Here is a 21,401-nt window from a genome sequence, read left to right as displayed (position 1 = left end):
TCATCTACTCTCTTCATCCATTTCACTGCTGGCCTCCCTCTCACATCCTGCTAGACCAGTGGTTCACAAATTATCTTACATAACACCCTCTTTCAGCTTCTAAGTCTTGTATGCACCCCCTTCCCACATCCTACTGACTGAAGTAATTGACAAAACTATGATTTTGCACAAGTGTAATAAGACACTTGCTACATAAAAAAAAAAAAAGGAAGTTACAAGATGCCATCACACTTAACCCTTAAAGCATGGGGTTGTTTTGCTGTGCATGTCTTCCCATGCAGGCATATTCAAGCAAAAGCCAACCTCACTTCAAGCTCTCATATCTTCACTCCTATTCAAACTCACATGACTGAAGTATAACTGTATAACACATGGCCTTAACTGTCCTTCAAACATTATGGCCATTGATAGAATGAGAAAAGAATAATGAAATATGATCTATGAAAACACATTACTATGGGCAGCTGTCCACCCCTTGTGGGTTTTCTGTCTACGGTTTAGTAATAAAAATGATGACTTTTATGCATTTTTTTATGAAACAGCCAGGAAACACCTAATTTCCATTTTACTGTACAAATCACTATTATTTGCTAAACTTAGCAATGAGCTAGCATTCATGTCAGAATGCAGCATTTACACAGTGGAGCAAAGGGAAAGATGAAAAACAGAAAACAATATCACTTTTGTTTTTCAAAGAACACAGGATATAACTTTCACAAGTTGTTACAAATTGACTATTGTGTCATTCACTGCATTGTAAAAATTGTCTCAGGCAGCGGCAGTGGCAGTGGAGCCTGTTACCTTCCTCACATGCTTCCTCTCTTGTCCACTTAGCAATTCCTTTTGCTTCCCACACACATCTGAGGAAGTGCAGGGGGATTGTTTCTTCATGGTGCAAGGTGTGGAGGCTGTGGCAATGGTAGTAATAGATGTACCAGTGGCAGTGGTCACAGAAGCGATGTTGGTGGTGGTGGTGGCGAGGCTGAGTGCTAGCAATAAGGTGGACATGATACAATATAATTTTTCCCTCCCATGACCATGTGCTGCATGCTTTCTCTTCTTCACACTCTATAGCTAATTTTGGGCATGATGATTCAGAAGAGGTGAAACAGCTCGGAGAACAAGAGGGGAAGAGAAGTGAAGTGCACTGTGCTGGATTTGGACCACTGGTCCAAATCCAAATTCACTGGTGGTGAATCTGATGTGACCCTCCTTCACTGATCCTTGCCATGGAAATGACCTTCTTTGTTACAAGATCTTTCTTCTTGCCCTTACAAATAGGTTCTGGAGAAGCAACCGTAGCACTGCTGTCACTAACAATCTCATATCCATCACCATCACTGCAGTCATTCAGTATGGTATCCGTGTCTCTACCCATGATGATACTTGTGACCGTTTTCTCTAGTTATCTACCTATTTCACTAATATTCAATACATTCCTGATGTCCTTGATGAGAGTTGAGGTCAAAGAACCCCATCTTGTGGATGAAATTGACTGGAAGTGGAGAAGAGATGGGACGTCTAGCAGACATCATATCAAAGTCAGAAGAGTTGGGAAGTCTATCTGACATCATCTCATAGCTAGCGCAATGCATAGACTGACCAGTATTTAGTCAATGAAGTGAGGATGGGTATCGTTTGAAAGAAAACAATATGCCTACTCTACTTCAGGACAAACTTATTTAATCTGACTGCATGTTAATTTTAAAAAATGCCATGTCAACTATTGTTGACACCACAGTTTCAGTCCAGGAACCAGGTGTCAACTATTGTCAACACCCACATTTTAAGGATTAAACATGACAGTCCCTATATAAAAAGTACCTACCTATTTCCACCTACTGTATCATCCCTATCCATTGTTCTTAGAATAATTTCATCATATACTTTATATTCAAGGATTTTTGGACAGGTGAGTTCATAACTCCCTAATGTTCTCAAACTCCCCTAGGGGATCCTGTCCCCTAGTTCAATAAACATTGTGCCTGATGACTCCAGTCAAGTACAATTTGTTCACAAATTAATTTTCATTCATTCTTATCAGGTGTCCAAGTCACTTTAATACACCATGCTTCACCCACTCAGCCACTCCATAATCTATTCCTTCAGTTTTATTCATGCCACAGTTCTCATACACATTTGTATTATGTCTGACTAAAACCATAAAATTGCTATTCATTAACCAATTTTCACAAATTTCTGATGTCATGTGTAATAGTGAGGAGATGTTACATGTTAAGTTTCATGTATATTGCATCATAAATAACCACATTAATGGTGTTTTTGCAAATTTTTGAAAAGTGGAAATTTTGATATTTCTTTGTTATTTCTGAGGGAAAGTTGATAAAAAAAAATTACAAGTAAATTACATTCAATTATAAACAATTTGTTGAGAAGAATTTTTTAAATTTCCACTTTTTTGCTGAATTTTTCTAATTATGGTCAAGTCAAGGAAATATTGCTAATTTATAAATATAAATAACCTAAATTTTAAAAATCTGCTTTCAACAAAAAATAGCAACTTTATCATTCTTTCATGTGCAAAAAGACTCATTACAATTGGTGCAGTGGTTAACAAGAAATAATGAAAAGAAGAAAAAAGACAATGAACCACAATATTTGGAGCTAAAGGCAGACAACTATTTTTGCCTTTTACTTTTGCTTTTTTCTGCAAAACAACATCCATCATGCATGTTATGTCATGTGTTGATGCCTTATGGAGTAGTGCATGGTTTTCACATGACATTTTAAGAGTAATTTTGCTGGTACCTGGTCCCCTTTTTTTTGCAAGGCATTATAAACAAGGAGGTGCCATCATTGATCCCATGTTTTTCCTAAAACCCTTCTGGTTTATAGTCATCACTGAACTGAAGCTGCTTCTTCAGCTTCCTCTTCTTCTTTCTGCCAGCAACTTATTCAGACTCCTTGTCACCTTATTTCCATGGACTGGAAGATGTCTGTATCAGTCCTGGACAGGTGTCATCAAGTTAGCTTCTCTGCCAAAATTGTGTTCTAAAGTCGTCACCCAAGCCACAAATGTCACTCATTTTACTTTTGAACACTTGCTAAACAATTTTCCATGAAGACTCATTTAGGAGCAGGGTCGTCTCACAGGATCACACTGTAACATGTAACATGTTACACTGTAACATGTTACATGTAACTGTCACATCTGTGTTGAAGCTGACAGATGTAGAGTGACTGTGACAGTGCTCCTACAGCCCCTACTGGGAAACTGCAGCTGTGCTACAATTGCCTGCAGCAGAGAAAAAGAAATAATGAATTTCTCATATTTCTTCTCGGTTTGTAGGATATTACCTTTCAACAAATCAAACAATTTCTTGAGGAGAGAAATAGGGGGTGGAATTGGAGGTCTAGCTGGTGTGTAAGCCAATCCTGAGGTAGATGTTGAGGCAGAAGTGGTGGAGCTGAGATAATGGTGGTAGTGGTGACACTTAGCAGGCAAGGTGAGTGAAGGGGTGGTAGCAAGCATGGAGTGGTCAGCTGGGTGCCATGCACATGAGGTGGTGGGGAAGGCAAGCTGACAAAGTTGTTTTTTTCTTCTCCACCACTTTCTTCTGGTTCTTCAATCTTATTTTGTTGATCCTTGATCTTTCTCAAAATAATGATAGGGAAAAGAGGTCTGTAGATGCAAGTAAAGATGTATGAGTGAGATCAGAGTGGAGAGAACAAAAAACTTCCCTCTCTCTGGCATATCTGCTACAGCCTAAGGGCATATGTGCTATTTATAACTTCGGTATAGTCACCAGATGTCTAGAGATGCCAGTGAATACCATGTTAACAGAATATTTCGCTGTTTGTCAGTAATAATAAAGCAATATCCAATGCTCGTTTGCTGGGCAGTGGAAGAGTGTGATGCCATGGGAGAGGTGAGAAGGGAGGGTTGTAAAATCTTTATTTTTGAGAATTTTGCAAAGAAACTGTCATAATAAGATCAAATAATACATAATATAAAGAAGAATTCTCATTTTTTTATTTATTTATTTTTTTTTTTTTGCAGATGATTCCCTTAAAGGAATTAAAAATATTCCTACTGACAGTTTTCACTCACATCCATAACAATCCCATACATAAAGAACTATGAATTAACTATTAAAATATACCCATACATAAAGAACCATGAATTAACTATTAAAGTACAATGTCAACTATGTACAGTACTCTACTTTGTACAATATACTCATCAACTTTGACCAAGGAAACCCAAGACCATTACTATCATTTATCACATTCAGAAACTGAAGACTTCTAAACAAGATCCTAGAAATTTGTCAAAATATCCCACAATGAACAGTTCTGTCCCTTTATTTTTTATTTTTATTCTTTTTTTACATAAGAGGGTCACTAGCCAAAGGAAAGAAAACTGTACAGAGAGAGAGAGAGAGAGAGAGAGAGAGAGAGAGAGAGAGAGAGAGAGAGAGAGAGAGAGAGAGAGAGAGAGAGAGAGAGAGAGAGAGAGAGAGAGAACACTTTGAAGCCAGTCCCAAAAGAGACATCAAGAGAATCATTGAAAGCTGAAGATAAGTGTCTCGAAACCTCCCTCTTGAAAGAGTTCAAGTCACAGGAAGAAGGAAATACAGAAGCAGGCAGGAAATTCCAGAGTTTACCAGAGAAAAGGATAAATGATTGAGAATACTGGTTAACTCTTGCATTAAAGAGGTGAACAGAATACAGATGAGAGAAAGAAGAAAGTCTTGTGCAGCAAGGCTGTGGGAGGAGGGAAGGCATGCAGTTAGCAAGATCAGAAGAGCAGTTAGTGTGAAAATAGCAACAGAAGATAGCAAAAGATCCAACATTGCAGCAATGAAAGAGAGGCTGAAGACAGTCAGTTAGAGAAGAGGACTTGAAAAGCTTTTGATTCCACCTTGTCTAAAATAGTGGTATGAATGGAACTCCCCCCCTATCATGGGCGGATAAGGCTCTTGTACAGAGTTTGCGGGTGGGGGGGTAAGAAAAACTGGTGAAGATGACTCAGAATGGCTAACTTCATAGAAGTTGTTTTAGCTAGAGCCAAGATATGAATTTCCAGATTAGATTATAAGTAAAGGACAGACAAAGGATGTTCAGTGTTGAAGAGGGGGACAGTTGAGTGTCACTGAAGAAGAGAGGATAGTTGCCTGGAAGGTTGTGTCAAGTTTATAGATGGAGGAATTGAGTTTTTGAGGCATTGAACAATACCAAACTTGCTCTGCCCCAATCAGAAATTTAAGAGAAATCAGAAGTCAGGCATTCTGTGACCTCCCTGAGTGAAATGTTTACTTCCTGAAGGGTTGGACATCTAGGAAAAGACATGGAAAAGTGCAGGGTGGTATCATCAGCATAGGAGTGGGTAGAACAAGAAGTTTGGTTTAAAAGATCACTGATGAATAAAAGGAAGAATGAGTGACAGGACAGAACCCTGAGGAACACCACTGTTGACAGATTTAGGAAAAGAACAGTGACCGTCTACCACAGCAGCAATAGAACAGTAAGAAAGGAAACTAACAGAAAGAAAGGATAGAAGCCATAGGAGGGTAGTTTGGAAATCAAAGCTTTGTGTCAGACTCTACCAAAAGCTTTTGATACGTCTAAGGCAACAACAAAGTTTCTCCAAAATCTCTAAAAGAGGAAGACCAAGATTCAGTAAGGAAAGCCAGAAGATCACCAGTAGAGTGCCCTTGATGGGACCCATACTGGCGATCAGAAAGGAAGCTGTGAAGTGATAGATGTTTAAGATCTTCCTGTTGAGGATAGATTCAAAAACTTTAGACAGGCAGAAAATTAAAGCAACAGGACAGTAGTCTGAGGGATTAGAACAGTCACTTTTTTTAGGAAAAGGCTGCATGTAGGCAAACTTCTAGCAAGAAGGAAAGGTAGATGTAGACAGAGTTGAAAGAGTTTGACTAGATAAGGTGCAAGCACAGAGGCACGGTTTCGGAGAACAATAGGAGGGATCCCATCAGGTCCATAAGCCTTCTGAGGGTTTGGGCCAGTGAGAGCATGGAAAACATCATTGCAAAGGAATTTAGTGGGTAGCATGAAGTAGTCAGAGGGTGGAGGAGAGGGTGGAACAAGCTGTGAATCATCCAAGGTAAAGTTTATAGCAAAGGTTTGAGCGAAGAGTTCAGCTTTAGAGATAGATATGATAGCAGTGGTGCCATCTCATTGAAATAAAGGTGGGAAAGAGGAAGAAGCAAAGTTATTGGAGATATTTTTGGTTAGGTGCCAGAAGTCACAACGGGAGTTACCCTGATGATTTAATTTCTTGTTAATTTTGCAAACAACATAAAAAGGTGAAGACATTCTGAGGAAGATCCTTTAAGAAAATACATCACTCAAGATATAGTACATAGAGATATAGATTAGCTGACAGATATAAACCAATACACAGAAAAGTTAGACAGGTAGAAAAATGCACATGAATAGCAAGGCAGGGAGTAGATAAGACAGCCAGGTAGAAGTAACAATATTTGCAGTAAATGGAATCACTCTGGTATGAAAAAAAAGTCCTCTTCACTTTGTCATGTATCATGAAGGATAATTATGGATTCCCTTGCATAAAGAGTCAATAAAAGAATATTTAACGTCTTGTGTAAATCTGTATATCAAAAATGTTCTGTGTGAATTGCAGCAGACATGCTCTTATTTCTCTTATTATTTCATAATCTTGCAAGGTTTTCATGTCAAAAACAGACAGATGCTCATCAAGACAATAAAATTTGATACTGTAAACTTATTACCACTTACTGTAAAATATTATATTCATTATGATGCCATTGTCAGGACTGGTTTCAGAACATTCCAAAGTGGAATACCACCACAATATGTTCCCAAAAATTTGTTCTAACATTTTGGAGCAAAGCACAGAAAATATCAGTTACTTTAGGACTTTTATTGTTATTAACATAAGTCTACAATAGCTGATGAAAAGTGGAGTGAATGTTTAGAATGTAAATAAAATAAAAATAAAAATGCATGAACAAAAGTATTCCCCTTTTTGGAGTCAGACATGACAGCAACATCAACTGAGTAGGACACATTTTTTGTGCCACTTCATTTTTGTAATGTCACAAGATTGAATTATGTTCCTACAGTGATAAGACACTGCTTTTTATGTTCGTTGTGGAATTCTGGAGCTGTAAATCATTGATAAACGAAACAGAAGCCAAGATATACATATTCAAGATAATTTAGCTGCAGCAAAATCATTGATAAACTGGAGATAAGCCATGGCTGAAGAGCAGATTGGACTCACATTTTCAGATTAGATATATGCTTTTATATCAGCAAGTTTAAGGTTAGTACACCACACCCAGTACTCTTCCTCCTCAAGACCACACGTCTCAGCACCTTCCACTCCTCGACAACCCCCAGGAAAAACACTCACCACCTAAATTGCCACTGGAGAACATTCTGCATTCACAGACCATCCACACAATTTGCCAAGGAACCCAAAGCCACACCAAAAATAAACAACAAAACAGCTAAGGCTTCCACATTCTTGTGGTAGAAACAGCAAAGATGATTTTTTGAGTGTTTGGTGGACAAGTTTGGTGGTGTAGCTACTACTATGATATGCATTTTGTTGAGGTAATGTGTGTGGCTGTGATAGGTACCAATGAAAGGGTCAGGTATCAAGACTGATCTCCACTCCTCTAAGGTTTGCTTATTGAGGAATTAAGAAATTACAGACAGTGATTCCCGATTTACAATGTTTGCCTAACTTTGCATTGTGAAGGATGGCACGTTATTGAAGAAAGACAAATCCTTCACATTTTTTTTTTTTAGCTCTCGCCCGAACATTTTAGGCAGTGCACACAGGGACCATTTCCCACCATGTGGTAACAAAGACAATGGGAAACTATGGAGCCTACCACATGCTGCCACAAGTTTTCTCCCTGCACAGCACACTGAAGGAGCTCATGATTTCCCTTCCTACCACACAGCTGCTAGCCAGTTTGAGACACGGGTTTTTACTGAGGCAGACACATGCAGTGGCTGTTACCACAATTTGTAGGTGAGGGAGCACCCATAGGCTGAAGTGGCTTGTGAAAAGAACCAATGAAAAGAGCAATTGCCTCTTGTCATTACAACTGCAGCTTGGAGTCCATGTGGAGTTACAATCAACCACTGCACTCAAGATGACAGCACAGTGACCACTTGAATATTACAGTGATTTATAAATTAAAAGAAAAATACCCAGCCAGCCATATGGAATAAAATTTCCTTGCAACACAAAAATATTAGGAAAAAGTTGCAGAAATATTCTTAAAATATCCCAAAAAATGCGGGTGAGTGAACTAATCAAACTTTTATTTACTATTCTAACAATCATTGATTATATAATTTTGCTCTACATTTCCTTCATTAAGATAAGTCTGTGCATTTATTTATCTCAGCAGAAATACCACACTGCCTCTTCAACATCCATGACAACACTGCCACCTGATCAAACACAGAACCCTGGTGCAGAGGAAAACCCTTCATATGTGCACAACCACAGCTGCAGGGCTGTCACCACTGCATGGTGGAAAGCGCTCCAAGTATGCAAGGTCTTACAGTGATTGCATCAAACATTCAATCCGGACCAGAGAGGTGACAGTCTCTAACTAACAGGACTACTGTATTCCTTGGATACATCCCTCCAATATTTTAGCCTTTCATTTCTACTAATAATTACTTATTTACTTATCTCATAATAGTATCATCAACAAATAATCACTATTATTATCAGGTAACTTTACACTTAGTTTCAAAGAGAGAAGATTAACCCTATGCAACTCAAAGTAATGAATCTGTTAGGTAGCTTTTCAATAATCCTCTTCATGAGCCAGTGGCATGAGCAATGACACTACCCACTTAAATTCCTTGCTTATTACTGTCCATCTAGAACACCAATCTGCTTAATTTTTTTTCTGTCCACCTCATGGTGTGAGTCAACATCATTCGGAAAAGTTGTACATTTTTGCTATCAAGAGTTCCCATTATATAAAAAAAATTGCAAGTTTAAATGGCAGAAATCCAAGATATTAAATGCATACATTAATGTCTAATTATGAAATACAGTGAAATGAAAAACAAATTTATCATATTTACACATGTAACCTGTTCCCACAATTTACTGATGACTTTTCCCTATTATGTCATGCCTTAGGAGTGTGGCACAGCTTGTCAACTTATCAGGATGGTGGTAAAAGTCTGATGAAAAAGAAAAAGACTCCTACAAGGAAAAAGGGTGATTTCAAACTAAAGCAAATAAAAAAAAAATCCAATATGTGAAGTAAACTGATACCTTTTCACGTGAGGACAACATATCAGTATCTCCACAGCATGTTCTCCCTAACATCCAATTGGACAAAAACTTTTTTTTTTTTTTGTTCTACTATAAAAAAGAGTACTTTTGTAAAACTCACAATGAATTATTAAGATAGAATTACAGAACTGAATACCAATAAATTATTTTCTTAACTAACTAAGGATAATTTGGGCAAAGTGTAAATCTAATAGCTTCTACAGAAGACAGAAATTTACAAATGTAAGGACACTCAGATAAGGCAGACAGTTACTTATACTCACAAAGCTCTGAGACTTGGACTTGTCATTTTTAGACATGGTGGTGGCTGGAGGGACATGAAAGAGACGGTCAAGGGAATGGTGTGGTGTGTATGGGAATCAGGCTGGTGGTGGTGGTGCCGGTGGGCCGTGGGAAGGCTGCTGCGAACACCACAAGTCAACCTGCTGGGGAGAGTGTGGTATGAAACAGGGGCATGGCAGGAGACAGGTGTATTTTTTTAAAGAGAGAGAGAGAGAGAGAGAGAGAGAGAGAGAGAGAGAGAGAGAGAGAGAGAGAGAGAGAGAGAGAGAGAGAGAGAGAGAGAGAGAGAGAGAGAGAGAGAGAGAGAGAGAGAGAGAGAGAGAGGCCTACTGAGGTGCCAGTCCCAAAAGAAATGTCAGAAGTATCATCCAAAATTGAATCCAACAGTAAATTATCATTTTAGTACTTCAGTACTAAAGATATCTGTTAGAGTTTAGCCATCAAGACATCTAAGGCTGTTAACATAAACACATATATGAGTTATAATGAAATAGCAATACTGAATGATAAAAAAAAAAGAATTCTATTTATATAAATTTGAATGAAGAATCTTAATAACAAACCAAATTTATTTTGTCCTACACAAATCAGACACTGCACTTACAAATACCTAAAAAATTAATCTCAGCTCTATGAGAAAAATTTTATTAGAAAATTTAACCTGACTAGCAAATATGAAAGCTGTACACATTTTTTAAAGAAATGAAAATAATTCATAAATCTTGATTCTCCGGTAACATGAAATTGGTGACTCAATGGAAGTGTAGTGCAGTAAGGATTTCAAGGCTTTGGGTATGCAGACTGAAATGGCAGGATAAGCAAGATAAACTACATTACAACTCCGATAAAAATACACCCACAGTAGTACAGTCAAAAGTCAAAGGTGTCCACTGCCTTTACCCACAAACAGTCTGGGTCATCAAGTTGTGGCTGTGAACACAATAGGGCATGTGAAGGCATGCTTTTCTCAACCCAGCATGTAGTAGAAAGAAAGTATTACACTGAACATCATGTGAACAAATGAAACAAAGTAACATTGATAATCAGTATCAAAACATACAAATAATGAATAAATTAATCAATAAATAGGTCAAAAGATAGATTAGATGTATGTGTATGTATGCTAGAAATACTGTACTTTAGATGAAGTTACACTTCAGCTTCATTCACTATTCCAAAACAGGCTATTCACATTAATGTATACTGTAAAATTAATTCTAAAATTTATGTACAAACACTAAATTACTTTTTTGTCAATCTATCTATGTAGAAAGCCAAGATTCCTCTTAAAAGGAAGTGGCCCAGAAAAGACATCACACCTCACTCTATGATAATGTTAATGATGATGATGATGATGATGATGATGATGATGATGATGATGATAATGATGATGATGACAATGATGATGAAAATAATAACAACAACAACAATCACTGGTGAAGCACGTATCCTCCTGCTGTGATAGAGGTAGACTGGGGAACATTCCAGCCTACTTAGTGAGGGTGAAGGGAGAGAGAGTGGACTGCTGTGAACACCTGTGACAAATGGGACGACAGGTGTGCGTGCGTGTGTGTGTGTGTGTGTGTGTGTGTGTGTGTGTGTGTGTGTGTGTGTGTGTGTGTGTGTGTGTGTGTGTGTGTGTGTGTGTGTGTGTGTGTGTGTCTTTGTGTGTGTGCATGTGTTTACCCACTGGAAGTAAACTGTTTACACTTGTGCAAGTCACAGCCACAGTGTGTAAACTGTGTACGTAGTGCATCTCTATAGCTGGTGTATGTTTTCATGGGTCTTATATGGCATGAGGGTTTGGGGTCCAGGATGTGAGCAGTAGAAATGAGTTACCTAAGAGGTGCTTATGGTGTGGGTAAAGTAGTTAAGCAATTAGAGAAGATTTGACAAGTATATTCAGAAAGAAGGGAATTGTGAAGCAGTAGTGAAGTGCCAAAACATAAGGGTCAGGTTTACAAGGAGCAATTCAATATGTCATGCATCCTACAATAAGTAATTCATAAATATTGATTCACCAATACATGAAATTGGTGTCTTAATGGACCTGTAGTGGAGTAAAGATTTTGAGGCTTTGGGTATGAACATTGTAATGGCAAGATAAGCAAGATGAAGTCTAACAAAACACAACTCCATCCCCTGGTGACTTTTTGCCTGACTGGAAGTGTTGTGTACTTCAGATGTTCTGTCACAAGTTCACTCTTCTCTCTCTCATGCTTACAATGAAGTGTCACCAATCAATTCTACATTTCTGCCAGTCTGTTGTACACACCCCATGAAACTGGAGTGTTTATCTGCTAAAGTTATTCTTCTATCATTAGAATCTTATAACAAATAGTGTCACTAATCCCATTTTACATTTCTCCTTGTCTGCTTTACAAATCCTAAGAAACTTGAACATTTATCCACTAGTTATTTTTCTATCATTAAAATTTTATGGTTAAGTACAGTACATTTAAATCAAATTATGCAGTCTAGTACTGTGACTGCCACATGTAGGCCTGATGACTTCTTGCAGCTTCCCTTATTTTCTTGTGTTCTTATGTACTATTAGATGACTTTCGTCCCTACAAAAGGAAAGCAACTCAATTTGCAGACTTGATTATTGAAACATGTCTTGGGATTACAGATGAAGATTTCAGTGTGTTAAAATGTTATTACAGAGGTGATGGTTGAATAAACAGTGTGGTCACCTGGAGGAGTGGGTGAGATGACAGAAAGGTTTATATAAGGAAGACAATTGGTGCATGGACAGAGATAACCAGTAACTGGAGGTAGAGTTGGGGCACCTGTGTGAAAGTGTCAGATTAGATTGATAAATTATATAAAAGGTATATGTTATTAACAGATATGCATGTACTATGTATATATGAGTATGTATGTATGCATGTCATGCTGTGAGAGAATACTAACCATGATTCACATTAAAAAAACAAACACAAAACATAGCATTCCAAACAACTGCTTCAGAACTTAATGGTCTCATACCCCATAACACTAAACCCTTAACTGTACGCCCACGAAACTATACCCAAAACCCGATTGGCAAATACGCCCATAGGAAATGGTATTACTGTACAAGTGCACCCGTCTCATGGCAAGAGAAAACATTGTTCTCAGTGAAATATTTGGGTCACATATAGCACAGTGGTGTGTGCCTTTACCACCACAAATTGTTCATTCATGATAATAATTTTTATCAAATTTACTGTTAAGGTACGTTAGGTTTAATTTGGTTAGGTTTTATTTATTTTTTTGTTTGTTTATTTATTTATTTTTTTTTTTGTGAATTTCTGCTTGTGTTCCAAGGAGGAAATTATACAAAAAAAAAAAAAAAAAACGGAAACGGTTACTAGATGCACTTGAAGCACATCAAAGTCTATCAGAAAAATGTAGTATCATCCAAAAATACTAGACGGGTGTACTTGAATAAATTTATCAATGAAACTGCATCCTAGATGACACCACACCCATGAAACTACACCCACCCTTGGCACAACTGCCGTAGGTATGCCCACACCCATGGAATTACACCCAAAACCCACGCCCATGAATTTACAACCTATAGCTAACTACACCCAAAACCCTACACCCACAGGTAAACCCACACCCATGAAACTACAGCCACAGTTAAGCCCACACCCATGAATGTCCACATCAGCCAAGCCCATGAGACAACCACCCCTCCTGCCGAATTTCAACCCCACCGGTGAATTACAGAACACCAGAAACACCGCCAAATACACACACGCACCCACCGCGGGACTAACCTACGTGACGCTTCATGCCAATTACACCTCTACAAGTTGTGAATCAACCGAGGATTGTCAAATATGGGCGTTTGAGCAGGGCACTAAAGAGGACAGGGGAGATTAGAGCAGTGTTTTGATGGTGTCCTCTACCACTAGCACTTAGACTGGCACTGTGGATGTGGGAGTGACCTTGGGCTGCTCTGGTGTGAGGGTGGAAGGGTCGTGTAGGCGGTGGTGGAGGAGTTTCAAGCTATTTATCCCCTCAACGTCTCTTTCACAGCAGCCATCTTGTTTTTTCACGCCCAAAACACAACTCAACAATAAATAAACACTTTCATTATTGGTTTCAGCGGTTTTGTTTCTGTATAACTGTCATCTAAATGTTTAGAAAATATTTATTTTGTTATTTGATACATAGGTTGACCCATTTGACTTATTTTTACATTTTTGTATTCGAAATTTTGGGATTTGAAAAACACACACGAAAATCGAAAGTTGCAATGAATCTTCAATTTAAACGTTTTAATATATTTCAATTAAATTCACAAGCAAATTGATAAATGTTGATAGGTTGTTGAAAATTTTTATATTAATGAACTCATCTGTCAAACTAATAATTATGTAGTTTTTTTTTTACATCCAAAGCAACTATAGGCAATTATAAGACACAATAATAAGGTATTGGCAATATGTTATATAATTCACCATAGAATGTCCCTGCGGTCTGGAGATAATGACGTCATCTCTTTATATACACCTTGGCGCCCTTTTGTTTACTTTTGAAGTGACCTTGAAGATGCGCCGCTCACAGTTACCAGGAGGGCGCGAACCTCTCTCCTCGCCTGGCACTGCTGCTGGGGAGATGAAAGATGACAGGATGCCCTTCAATATAACAGAACATATTGTGGTACCTTTCAATATAAGAGTCAACAGATCATAATACTTTTCAATATAACAGACCATATGACACACCTTTCAGTATATGAGGCCATAACACCTTTCACTGTACAGATTATGACACCTTTCAATATAACAAACCATACATCACATCTTTCAGTAAAACCGTATATTACACCTTTCAGTTTAACAGACTGTACACATTTGAATGCAGCAGATCAAGTGCCACACTTGAATTTAAGCGGAGCCCTATGACCTCCATGTTGAGCTGCATCGATAGAAACTTTCAATAATTTAAATCAACTCTTGAATCAAAATATCATGCAATCCATCACATTATATAAGAACTAAGACTAAGCAATTAACCGTAATTAATCATAGTATAAGACAATCAATCATAGTATAAGACCGTTTTGATGTGTTTGTTTATCAACGTGTTATTTCTTCTCGTCAGAGAGAGAGAGAGAGAGAGAGAGAGAGAGTCATCCAAAACGCATCAAACGTTAATTAATTAATTAATTAATTAATCAATTAATTAATTAAATTTCGTCCTCAAAGTTAAAGAACATACACAAACACAGTTGTATCCAGGAGCATACAGAACCAAACAAATTAATTAAGCAACTTCAGGCTACCAAACACTCAGTGTAAGAAGAAAGGAGCAACCAAGCTGTCAACCACATAAAATAACCCAATGAACTGGCCACACGATAACGATCACCAAGCAAGCATCCAACTATGACATAAACATTCAAAAGTAACCAGTCACGGGATACAAACAAGCAACCAACCGATATAAGACCACGAACAGACTGCGTCGCAGAAGATGGTGCCGATAAGAACTACAGGAAGAGGACGGTGAAGGGAAGACGTAGAAGTTGTGAAATGACTATTTATGTCTGCATTATTCGTGTGCTTTCTGGCTGCAGTGGTGGAGATATATATGGCCTGACAATGCGAGGAAACAGTTGACATGCGGAGCTGGGGCAGAGGCGTTCCAAGTGACGGGAGAGATCTAATAATATTGTGCTATGCTGGTACAATGATAGTAGAGTCATTTGAGGATCCTTATTTTAGTTTTTCTTTTTTCTTTTCTTACATTTTACTTTTTACTTATATTTTCTTTTTTGTTGTTGTTGTTTTAGGGAAGCGTCAAATTCAACGTTTTTTTTTTTCAGTTTCTCCACCGGCATCTTTCCCATTTAATAAAGAAATATTAAAACTATATTTGTAATTCTCTCTCTCTCTCTCTCTCTCTCTCTCTCTCTCTCTCTCTCTCTCTCTCTCTCTCTCTCTCTCTCTCTCTCTCTCTCTCTCTCTCCAGAGGTTAGTCACGGGTAAAAAGAAATGTATAAAAAAATATCGGTTGTAACTTTGCAGAAACATGATTGTTGTTTTACGGAAGCGGCAAATTCAACGTTTTTTTTTTTTTTTTCAGTTTCTCCACCGGCATCTTTCCCATTTAATAAAGAACTATTAAAACTATACTTGTAATTCTCTCTCTCTCTCTCTCTCTCTCTCTCTCTCTCTCTCTCTCTCTCTCTCTCTCTCTCTCTCCAGAGGTTAGTCACGGGTAAAAAGAAATGTATAAAAAATATCGGTAGTAACTTTGCAGAAACATGATAGTAAAAGAATTCTAACAAAGATACAGTGACTTTTTATTTTGTACACGCGACGCAAATTAATTCACGTGTTAATAAACGAAAGGGACTCATTACCGACGACACCCATGCAGGGAGGACGTGTGTTGCCGTAAGGAACAGAAGTAGATAGAACTACCTAGGGCACTTGTCATAAAAAGCGTGTTTGTTGCTTGATTATCAACCCAAGGCCCAAAACACTTAAGTTCAACAACTACCTGTAAGAAAACATATTCTGTAACTAACGTGCAGAATCATACCTGTGTTAACACAACTTATTCATGTAAAGTATTGTCTATGACCATTTATGTATGTCTTCAAGTTATGACCGAATGCAATAAACGATTCGTGTCATCGTGTGAGTCTGAAATAACCTTCACTGCCTTCAGGCGGTAATAGTCAAAACGTGGTGGTCTTCGACGCGTGCCCGAAGAAGACGATGCCGGGTGACCGGACAAGGGAACCTGTAACCAACATCAGTGGAGAGGGTGTCACCCCAAACAACGGACACCACGGGACGAGACGAGGGGCACCAAGCCACGGACACTGCCAAGAGAACAGCAGGCCTGTTCTTCCGAGGAGTGGGTCAGGAAAAGAGTGCCGGTGCTGCGAGTGAGCAGCGCGCGGCGCGGGTTGCCGGGAGGCCGGCCCAGCGAGTGGGTACATAGCCTGTGCTGACTAGTGGTGAGTGGTGACTGAACAAACAGGTGCACTATCTCGCCGAGAGCGTATGTAGCTAGCCGGACGTGAATGCATCTGTATGCTTACAAGTCTTCTCTTCGGTGCTAAGAGTTTCCTTTGCCTGTTGTCAGTGGGGTTGCGAGGCTAGGTGTAAAGTTTTTGCCTTTACAGTTTGCGCCCTCCTAAAGTGTGGAGTGCCCGTGTACAGTGCCTGTGTCCCCACACTGGCGAGTCACCATCGCGTTGAGAGGCTGTGGGCTTGCAAAGGCTTGACACCACTAGAGAGTGAGCTTGTGTGCTTGCAGAGACTAGACTACCACCAAGGATTGAGTTTGCATGCTTACAGGGACTAGACACCAATTATGTCATAACATGCATCATTCATCCCCTTACATCAACACATCAACATCGACGTACAAGAAATTCGCTTAGTAAGCCTCGTCTTGGCCTTCGCCCAAATCTCCAGGCTCTCTCTCTCTCTCTCTCTCTCTCTCTCTCTCTCTCTCTCTCTCTCTCTCTCTCTCTCTCTCTCTCTCTCTCTCTCTCTGAGGTAACACAAACAAAAGGTAGAGTTACAGTGTTGACCAGTGACAGGAATAAAAAATAGTAGTTGACTCTTGCATCGATAAGGAGGAAGGAAGGTTGAGTGTTATAGTGCATCAATGGGAGAGCTGAAATAGTAAAAATACCAAAGTATCTTTCTAGCTAACTCCTGCTTCATGAAGGTGGACAGAATACGGGTGGTGGGTTGTGCAAGCGAGGAGCTCATGTGTGTGGGTGAGGGAGGTGAGGATAGACAAGTAGAAACGACAACAGCCATAGACATATCAATACGATGACAAGAAGCACCATTGTGGCAGTAAATAGATAGATAAGTAGCAACAACAACAACAACAACAACAACAACAACAACAACAACAACAACCAAAAAATAAATAATAATAATAATAATAATAATAATAATAATAATAATAATAATAATAATGATAATTATTATTATTATTATTATTATTATTATTATTATTATTGTTATTATTATTAAAATAAATCGTACGATGAATTTTCCTTTCAGCAGCTCCATTTACTGTTCAGCCTCTTACATTCCGTCGCAATATGCTGCTTCTAATTTTTTTTTTTTTTTTTTTTTGCTATCCTCCCCTCACTTTCATCCTCTCACTCTCTCACGGCTTCTGCATATCGCTTTTTATCACTCCTCTTATGTTTGTGTGAGAAACTTGACCTTCACACACTAACTCTGCTTTCGACCCGTATTTTGAAACACCCTGGTGGCCTCTTATAATAACTACGTATTTTTTAAGGGCAACAGAGAACATTTATGTGGCTCGATCTCATGGGTCTTTTTTCCTCTTCATGAAAGCACCCATGAAAAAAAAAATCCAGTAATTTTCGCATCTTGCTAAAAGTAATCTTTACAAGATGGTATAACTGATGCTCATGACGGAGTCCCAGGTATCATACAATAGATGCAGGTTCTTACTTAATTGTTCTGACGTAATTGTAGTTTTACAGGATTGAGTCAAGCTCGTATTGTCACGTCTTTTAAAGTTAATTTATCATATTTTTAAAGCTATGAAAGCTCCTTGCTCACACAACCTCGACATTTTTTTTTCTTCTTATTTACTGTGTACATGTTGATTCTTACTTGTTCAGCATCAGTATCTTTAATCGTATCAACTGCCATGTTTGGTAGAGCTGTGTAACGGTATTGACCCTGCCTTGTTTGGCAGAGCTGTGTAATGGTATTGACCTTGCCTTGTTTGGCAGAGCTGTGTAATGGTACTGACCCGCCCTGTTATTAGAGCTGTGAGAGTGAACCTCAAATGCTGCACACAAGAGATGCACTACATACAAGGAGAAATACTTGTAAAGAGGCAACTTAATTATGAGAAGGTGATTAGAATCCCTAGTGATGACACAACACGGAACTTCATAAATAATGATTTGACGATTGTTTTAAAAAATGAGGAAGGTGTCAAGTTTCCAGTTGCTATCAATGGGATAGCCTACCAACGTCCAATAAAAAAAAAAACCGGTTATTTCTAAATGTTTGGGTTTAATTAACGAACAAATAGGGGGAGTTGTCGAGGAATTCACTATCACAGAAGTTACCTAGGTTCTAGAAATTAGAAGAACATGAGCAGATGTCAAGGCGGTAGGGACAAGTAGGTATGAAGCATCTTTTCATGAATTATTAAACTCCTTTAGAGAGAGACATATTCTGAATCTTATGAGAGATTACAATACAAGTGGCATTTTGCAGATTTAAAGCTGACAGAGTTCTATTTTTGTTTATTTTCTTTATAAACTAAGACTACCATCATTGCCCTGCCTTCCTTATTGCATTTTAGGCCGGGTACACATTGAGACAATGGCGACACAAGAGATGCAGCACAGAACTGGGTGGGAAACTGCATCTCACAATTTTTTTTTTTTTTTTTTATGTAGGAGGGGCACTGGCCAATGGCAACAAAACTGAAAAAAAACACTAAGGTGCCGGTCCCTGAACAAAGTCAAAACCGGCAGTCAAAAATTACTGGATAACCGTCTTGAAACCTCCTTCTTGAAAGAGTTCCAGTCATAGGAAGATGGAAATACAGAAGCAGGCAAGGAGTTCCAGAGTTTACCAGAGAAACGGATGAATGATTGAGAATGCTAGTTAACACTTGCAATAGAGAGGTGGACAGAATGGGGGTGAAAGAAAGAGTAAAGTCTTGTGCAGTGAGGCCACGGGGAGATGGGAGGTATGTAGTTAGTAATATCAAAAGAGCAGTTGGCATGAAAATAGCGGTAGAAGACAGCAAGAGTTGCAACACTGCAGTGATGAGAAAGTGAAGACAATCAGTTAGAGTTGATAAGAAGAACATTTTTTTACTCCACCCTGTCTAAAATAGCAGTATGAGTAGAATCCCCATACATATGAAACATAATTCATACATGGATGGATAAGGCCCCCTGTACAGATTTAGCAGCCGAAAGGGGGGAGGGGAGTGAGAAAAACTGGCAGAGACGTCTCAGAACACCAATCTTCATAGAAGCTGTTTTAGCTAGAGATGAGATGTGAAGTTTCCAGTTTAGATTATAAGTAAAGGGCAGACTGAGGATGTTCAGTGTAGAAGGAGGGGACAGTTGAGTGTCATTTAAGAAGAGGGAGTAGTCGTCTGGAAGGTTGTGTTGAGTTGACAGATGGAGGAATTGAGTTTTTGAGGCATTGAACAATACTAAATTTGCTCTGCCCCAATCAGAAATTTCAGAGAGATCAGAAGTCAGTCATTCTGTGGTTTCCCTGCATGAATTGGCATGACTTAGCATGGTTCTGGGCAGATATATAAAGCGCATGAGATTCTGGTAATGGAAGGCTCAAGTACAAGTACCTTTTGTGGACCACCTCTCTATCATGTATAACATGAGAAGAGGCTGCGTTATACCAAGGTTTGGAAGGTTTAGGTCAAGAAAAAGAGTGAGGAATGTACACATCCATGCCACATACTGTCACCTGTGTTATGCACTCTGCACACAGAGACGTGTCTCTGACACAGAAGCAGTAGTCATTCCAAGGAAAATCAGCAAAATACTTCCTCAGGTCCCTCCAACTAGCAAAGGCAAAACACCAGAGGCACCTCTGATAAGGGGGATCCTGAAGAGGGATTGGAGCAGTAGAACAAGATACAGATATCAGACTGTGATCAGAGTAGCCCATCAGAGAAGATAGGGTAACAGCATAAGCAGAGGGATCAGAGGCTAGGAAAAGGTCAAGAATGTTGGTCGTATCTCCAAGACGGTCAGGAATAAGAGTATGGTGTTGCACCATTTGCTCTAGGTTGTGGAGGATAGCAAAGCTGAACGCTAGTTCACCAGGATGGTCAGTGTAGGGAGAGGAAAGCCAAAGCTGGTGGTGAAGATTGAAGTCTCCAAGAATGGAGATCTCCACAAAAGGGAAGAGAGTCAGAATGTGCTCCGCTTTGGAAGTTAATTAATCAAAGAATTTCTTATAGTCAGAGGAGTTAGATGAGAGGTATACAACACAGATAAATTTAGTTTGAAAGTGACTCTGTAGTCATAGCCAGATGATGGAAAACTTGTAAGATTCAAGAGTGTGGGCATGAAAGCAGGTTAAGTCCTTGCACACATAGATGCAGCATCCAGCTTTGGGAATACTGGGGGAACAGGTGAACAGGAATGGGGAAATGCTTGGAGAGTTTGTTGATGAACTGTAGCTGGAAAATCTGAATGTTACTTTGGCTGAGGGGCGTGTGACTTGGAGTGCAAGAGAGCAGGAATCAGCAATTGACTACGTGTTGGTGAATGGAAGAATGCATGAAATTGTGTCGCATATGTGGATAGATGAGGATGGTTTGGTTGATATTGTGTCTGATCACAACATGCTGGTTGTGGAGTGCTTGATGCAGGGTGGGAATGAAATGAAAGTGGCAAGTAAGAAAAAGAAGTGGAGACTGAGAGATGTAGGGTGGGAGAACTTTCAGGTTGATCTGAGTGAGAGAAGCTGGGACGACGAAAGTGTGCATGACGTGGAGCATCTGAATGAGAAACTGGTTGAGGACGTGAGGGGTGCTGCTTAGAACCAGATAGGGTTTGTGAGAGTAGGTAGAAGAAAGAATGTATGTAAACCATGGTGGAATGATGAAATCAGAGCAGCTAGGAAGGAGCGAAAGAGAATGAGTAGACAGTGTAGATGGCTGAGGAAAAAGAGGCATGAAAGCGATGAGGCAGAAAATGAGTATCAGAATGCATGGGCAGCGTATGTGAAGCAGCAGTGGTTGACAAGACGAATGATAATGAATGCTAAAGTGAAGA

General features: G+C 39.0%; 2 protein-coding genes across 11 annotated transcripts in view; one reads left to right on the top strand and one right to left on the bottom strand.

Annotated features, from left to right (window-relative positions):
* LOC135092121 (protein diaphanous-like) overlaps positions 1-14,204 on the bottom strand; it is a 41,521-nt gene extending 27,317 nt beyond the window's left edge. For 2 of the 8 annotated variants that reach the window (XM_063990349.1, XM_063990350.1), the window contains exons 1-2: positions 13,540-13,740; positions 9,577-9,735 (exon numbers count right to left, since the gene is read on the bottom strand). In XM_063990349.1, the coding sequence (XP_063846419.1) occupies positions 9,577-9,612 (36 nt within the window). In that variant the 5' untranslated portion in view covers positions 9,613-9,735; positions 13,540-13,740. The other 6 variants (XM_063990348.1, XM_063990351.1, XM_063990345.1 and 3 more) reach the window with 6 other exon arrangements.
* Positions 14,205-16,230: 2,026 nt separating this feature from the next.
* LOC135092119 (uncharacterized) overlaps positions 16,231-21,401 on the top strand; it is a 72,151-nt gene continuing 66,980 nt past the window's right edge. For all 3 annotated transcript variants that reach the window (XR_010262757.1, XR_010262756.1, XM_063990342.1), the window contains exon 1: positions 16,231-16,571. The gene's annotated coding sequence lies outside the window, so the exon portion shown is untranslated. The remainder of the gene's footprint in view (positions 16,572-21,401) is intronic.

This window comes from Scylla paramamosain, chromosome 39 (assembly GCF_035594125.1).
Source record: "Scylla paramamosain isolate STU-SP2022 chromosome 39, ASM3559412v1, whole genome shotgun sequence".
NCBI lineage: Eukaryota > Metazoa > Arthropoda > Malacostraca > Decapoda > Portunidae > Scylla > Scylla paramamosain.
Note: the sequence above shows the minus strand (reverse complement) of the source record. Positions and strands in the feature narration are given on the sequence as shown.